This window comes from Cetorhinus maximus, chromosome 1 (genome assembly GCF_964194155.1).
Source record: "Cetorhinus maximus chromosome 1, sCetMax3.hap1.1, whole genome shotgun sequence".
NCBI lineage: Eukaryota > Metazoa > Chordata > Chondrichthyes > Lamniformes > Cetorhinidae > Cetorhinus > Cetorhinus maximus.
The window spans coordinates 38,556,164-38,562,364 of NC_135879.1; the positions used below are offsets into that span (position 1 = coordinate 38,556,164).

At 38.9% G+C, this 6,201-nt stretch overlaps 1 protein-coding gene across 1 annotated transcript in view; it reads right to left on the bottom strand.

Annotated features, from left to right (window-relative positions):
- Window positions 1-5,684, bottom strand: part of fgf2 (fibroblast growth factor 2) — a 109,168-nt gene extending 103,484 nt beyond the window's left edge. The window contains exon 1 of the mRNA XM_078539901.1: window positions 5,226-5,684. Coding sequence (XP_078396027.1) covers window positions 5,226-5,412 — 187 coding nt within the window. The 5' untranslated portion in view covers window positions 5,413-5,684. The remainder of the gene's footprint in view (window positions 1-5,225) is intronic.
- Window positions 5,685-6,201: the final 517 nt, after the last annotated feature.

The window sequence follows — 6,201 nt, forward strand, 5'->3', positions numbered from 1 at the left end:
TCAGTATAGTATATAAATATATCCCCCACCAGATTTTTTGCTCTCAACTCATTTGCATGATAGAACTGCGATGTGCTAGCAAAGCAGTTCTGGAGCAAATGCCAACAACTCATTAGTAAACTGATGCAACCATCATAAAGTTATAGAATCTCAAAACATCTGGGTGAAATCATATTCAGTAATATTCTATCATATTACAAATTATCTCATTGCAAACCAATCAGAATGGAGTATTATAAAGTCCTCAATGGTTGCCAGTAGCCTACAGTCTTATATAACCACAAACTGTATATTTTATTGGCAACTATTAGGTGGAAAAATCCACCCAGGGTGAGAGAGAATTTATCAAACTTAAATCAGATTAAAATTGGAGAGATCTTAATACTGGTTCTTGAAAAGACTCCAAGTGCGTGTTAACGAATTATATATTAAGTTAAAGGTCTCATTAAGAGACACTTAATCCTATTAGATACAAAAATATTCAGCTCATGTGCTCGCTATAGAGTACCGCAGCTGCAACAGAGCTGAGAAAACACGAAAAAGAAAACCTTTCCATAAAAAATGTATTTGCTGGAGCTTCCTGCAGAAATGCACAATTACATTTTCTACTGATATTTAATTGCATGAACTTATTGGACAGACAAAAATGCACCTACAACGTTCCACAACATGTAAAAAAAAAACACGATACATCTATTCAAATTTTGCTTTAACTTGTAGGACTTATTAACAGTGCGAGTTATACATGTTCAGGGTCCATTAGTCCGTCAAATTGCACAAGATTGCTACTAGGGAAACCAAGACAAATCCCAAGGCACACATTAGTTTTACCTTGTTGTTTAAGCAGCACATCATGCAGCATTTTTTGTTGAATTCAACATTGAAAAGATTCCTTTTCCCCAGTATCAAATTGGAAGTTTTCAATGAAAATAGTACCATTACAGTTTACTACAACATCCACCTTCCAGTTGTTAATATAAGTAAATATTTGTGCTCTCAGTAATGCTGTTCAGAGGTACATCTGGAACTTGAGTGTAGTTGTCATATGTTTTCCACTGTCCTACTACAGCCTAAATGAGACAGCAATTTATCCATTACTGTCAAACAGCAAATTTTCTGAAGCAATTCTACTGTTTGTTTTGGTCTCATGGTTATTTGTAAATTTCTGCCTCATTTGTCACAGTACAGTTGACTCAAATAATACAGTGATTGTTAACACTTGGGACAAGCCAAGATCGTGAAAGGTTCTATATAAATGCAAGTTTTTTTTTTTGCTTTCCCTTTTTATATACACATGATTATAAAATACATATTTTCTTTGCTTCCCTTCCATGATAAATTTGTAGCTCTTGTTGAAGCTATCATTGGTGTAACACTCCAAACAAGGAGGTTTACCCCACTCGAACACCCTAAAAACACCCTAAAAAAAACTTCCATCCCAGTGTCACAATTGGCTCAGAATTTTTATGGAATGGCCCAACATGCAAAATGTACAAAAAATGAAATCTTTATGTTTGATATTTTTCCAATACTTTTGGTTATTTGAAAATTTTGTGCCTAATACAGTACAGATGAAATAGCCCTGAAATAATATAATGGTTAGGGTTTCAACATGAACATCTACTATGACTAGTAATTCTGAGCAGTAACAGGATAAAAAGCTTACAAATACCCAAAACTAAAATCTACTCTTCACACATTGCACTAAACCTAGTTCTTACGTTTAGGTATAAATGTTCAGTGCTTGCATGAAAGGTCACACGGACCAACGAATCGAGCCATTGTATATAAATGGCAGCAAAATTAATCTCGAATATAGCCCTTTCATTGATGGATTGCTGCAAAATTGATTTGCAGATATAATTTTGGTACTTTAATTAATTGTTTTGCATAATTAGAAAAAAATTCATTACATTATTCACACTATACAAATTCCATGGACTTTTGTTATGAAATTGATTTAAGTTAAATATCTTGTATCTTTCAAAGTAAAAAATATTGCAGTATTACCATGTTATGCAAAAATGCATCAAAAGACTTTCCAGATTATATTTTTATATTTCTTTCCATAACAAGCAGCTAAGCTCACTTTAAACGATTCCCTGCTCTCTTAACACATCTTGCAGGGAAATTTCTTTTTAGCTCATGTTTCTTTAGGATATAGACATAACATGTTAAGGTAGTAGATGTTGATTACGCTTCACAAAGTTCAGAATCATACAGCAAAGAATCATACAGCAAAGGTGATGACCATTCAGTCCACTGTGTCAGTGCCAGCTCTTTGAAAGTCCACCCCCCCCCCCTCCCCCCCCCCTCCTCCCCCCCCCCCCCTCTCCCCCCCCCCCCCCCCCCCCCCCCCACCCTTTCCCTGTAACCATGCAAACTTTCATATAAGTATACATTCAATTTCCTTTTGACTCTGATACAATTTAGGAACACCACCACAAGTTGGATCCTACCCCTTGCTCCTTGTTACATTTCCTATGATTAAATGCAACATGATAGCATACTCTACAATTTCATCAGGAACTAAGTCAATGCTATATAGCTGCTTAAATTCCAGTGACATCATTTTTTTTAGGCACTGCCATATGTTCTCAATTAAACAATCATCTCCATGAAACACAAAATGCAAGTCAGGGGATGGCGTCATTGCATGTGGTGCAGTATAAGTGGTCTGCCCATTCTAAATGTGGTTGATACATTACTGTTCATTTGGTTTGTGGTTCTACAATATATGTCAAAATGTTGGCAGGTTGTTGACAAAATGTAACTACTCTATTTACTTTCAAGGCTAACCCTGTAGAATTAAACAAAATGTTCTGTTTACAAAGAAGATGCCTTTAATCATTGAATTTATATGATAACAAGAATGATAAGAGTTCTAGCCATTTATACTAATAAACTAAACCAAGAGACTACTCAAGTATAAACCATATTATACCTCCAGTAAATCCAAAAATGTTCATCCTTTTATGTGTAGGTCATAACATGTTAGCTAGCTAGCCATCAGAGTTCAACACAAAAACAAACTACTAAACAAAAAAGTAAGCTGTGAATTTCATTACACTTCTTTAGAACTTCTTTATGCTTCTTTAAAAATTTCAAGGGTTGTGCTTACATGGCTCTGGATCCACAAGACAGTTGCAAATTACCTCAACTTTGCTATAGGTTTATGAAATTCTCACCAGGTACATATTATCTAAAGTAAAACTCATTTGGCCAAAGCCTGGAACTGATGTGTACTACAGCTCAATAATTAAAAGTTACAATATGTTTGTCCTGCAATTTAAATGATACTCAGTAAATCTAAGTGAGGGTTTATTAGAACATTTTCCCCAATACTGCATGCAAAGCAAACTGAATTAAGCATGTCAAAATGCTTAATGCTCCACATGTCGTTTTAAAGAGAACCTATGTTGTGGCCCACTTCAAAACACTCTTCAATTGCTCTGAAGCCTCATCGAGATTTCCAACAACACAATGGATATTTCACTCGCTTAAGGAAATAAGTTGTATATTTCTTGGAGTGAACTGTTACCCCTTCTCTCAGCGCCTACTTCTAAAACTGAGGGGGGTGGACAGGATAAAGTGAAGGAGAATGAAAAATCGTGGAAGCCTATGCAATATTAGAAAGCTCAATGTCATAGCACTTCCGCCACTAAAATGATGCAAACTCATTGCAATGAGAGCTCCGGTAGACTAAGAAAGCATTTGACAGCTCAAGGAAGTAATTCATTTCAATTACGCACAAACATATTGTAACAATGGAGGAAACCGGAAAAATACAGAAACCAATGGCAAAAATCTAAACTGTAAAACTTTGGATTCCCCTCACCCACGTCCTGAACAAAATCTATTAATCTTCAGTAATTGACACTGAAGCGAAATCTCTCGCCCAGTTATATTTTGTTGCATTGTAATCCATCTCAACCCAGGTGCACGTTATTTTGCTTTAGCTGATGTTTCTGGCATGCATTTTGCAAAGCTACATCCAAACCGCCGTTTTCGACCGTAACTGACTTAGATCAGATAAATAAGTGGGGGTAACGGACATTTAATATATAAGCGTTCTACCTATTGACGCATTAGTCATACATTACTGCCACTCCCACTAATGGAAACCAAGATAGTTTACGATATGTTAAAAAAAACAATTCAATCATTCACTCGCATTCTGCACATTTCCCTCTCTGACTATAACATTGCTGATCTCATTGCACAAGATGATGTCCGTGTTGCGTTGCAAGAAAACTTAATGTATTTATTTGTGTGTAAGAACGCAACAAGAGCGTGGGCGGGATTTTAATAATATGCTATTTCTGAATGCTTACATTAGATTTCATGTATATAATCACCTCATCGGGGTGAGAACTGGGCCACTTGTGCATTTTATTTAAAATACTAGATTTGTCCGCAAAATTTGAAAGCATTATTTCTCAACACTTATCTTCGATATATAGAAAAACATTTAAGAATTTCTTAAATCTCTTGGAGGCCATAAAGTCATTATCGGGATTGGGGGTGGGGGGGGGGGGGGTGTGGAATAAGAGGGAGAAGACAATTATATTGTTTTATTTACAGTTGCCTGGCAACCACCCCCAATGCCCCGAGCAGTTTTTCAGCTGATGAGAGTGCGGGTTGTTTTGTTTTAAAGACATTTTGGAGTTATTAACCACACAGAAAAAAACAACAGCTGCCTGGAAAATTTCTGGGTAAAAAATATACAAAAAAAATGACAAAAGGAAGTGTACGTGTTTGGTTGGTGCCTGAAAGGGCAGCTCGTCACCAGCGGGAAAACTTTACAGAGTGCCCTCCAAAAGACCAAGCAAATGCTGTAGCGTCAAGACAGATAAAGGTGGACAATTCTTGTACTTCTTGGGATGGGGAGGGAGGGCAAATCAAGCCTACAAATAGAAACTATTTGTGGAATTGGTGGTCAGGACTCGAGTTGAAACCATAAATTACAACAGGGGCCGAATGGAAACGAGGTGGAATTGAAGTTAATTATTACATAGCAATAATATGACTAACTGTTGGTTTGGGAATTCGGACTGCAGTACATCAATGGAAATGGAATGTGCATCACATAACTGGGATAGTAAATAATAATAATAATAATAACAATACAGAAAGAAAGACTTGGATGCGGGATGACAACAAGGAATTGGGACATTTAAAAGAAAATCAGTGTTAAAATGTTAATAGAAATCTGCTCCACTCACTGTTGCCGTCGTTCTTCTCCCGGGTTCCGTCCACCCTGCCGTCCGGTAAGATCCTCAGGAAGTAGCCCCCGTTTTTACAGTAGAGTCTTTTGGGCTCCTTGAATGATCCAGGAGGGAAGGGGCTGCTGCCAGCATCAGGGAGAGTGGGCAGGGTGCTGACCCCTCCTGTTCCCGCCGCCGCCGCCATGTCACAGGCCGTTTCGGACTGCAGCTGTCCCCCCCGCCAGCAGCCCCCCACCGGGCTCGGCCGCCTCCACTTGCCCACCTCTCTTCCCTGTCTCCGAGCTGACAGGCTTTCCTTCCCCTATCCGCTCCCTCTTTCCTTTTCCTCAAAGGGTAACAGGCACTCCTTCTTTCACTTACTTCTTCATGTAAAGCGCCAAGCAGTTGGGATTTTTTTAAATTAAATCCCCTCTTTCCTTTCTTTCGTCCTAGAAAATGAAGTATTGCTTCCCCCCCCCCCACCCCCACACACACACTCTGGCTTTGTTAAAAAAAAAATTCAGACAACCCAACGCCAACTTTATAATAAGGAATAACAGTTCATTCCATCACATCGCAGGAGCTTCCTCGTCATAATTCCCGGTAGTTGGCGGGGCGCACACATCACTCTGCGTGTGTTGCTGTAAATAAGTGGGAACGCCACTTGCTGGAAATGTTTTACTTTCTGACCCAGACTCAATGCTAAAACCGCACTCCCCTCCCGAACTGCGCAGCCTGCCGGCCACAAATGCGCACGCGTGTCTCTAGGATCCAGCTTCTTGAGGCGAGGGAGGAATTGGGACAGGATACAAGTGCTTTTAAAGGGGCGATACCACGTCCATGTGGGCACTGCTGGCGACTTGTTCCAACGCCCCCGAATGGAAAAATGAGGGACTCTTTCCTGAAATGTTTAATGCAGCTTGGTTTTTTTTTAACTTTGAAGAAGGGTCATAAGGACTCGAATCGTTAACTCTGTTTCTCTCTCCACAGTTGC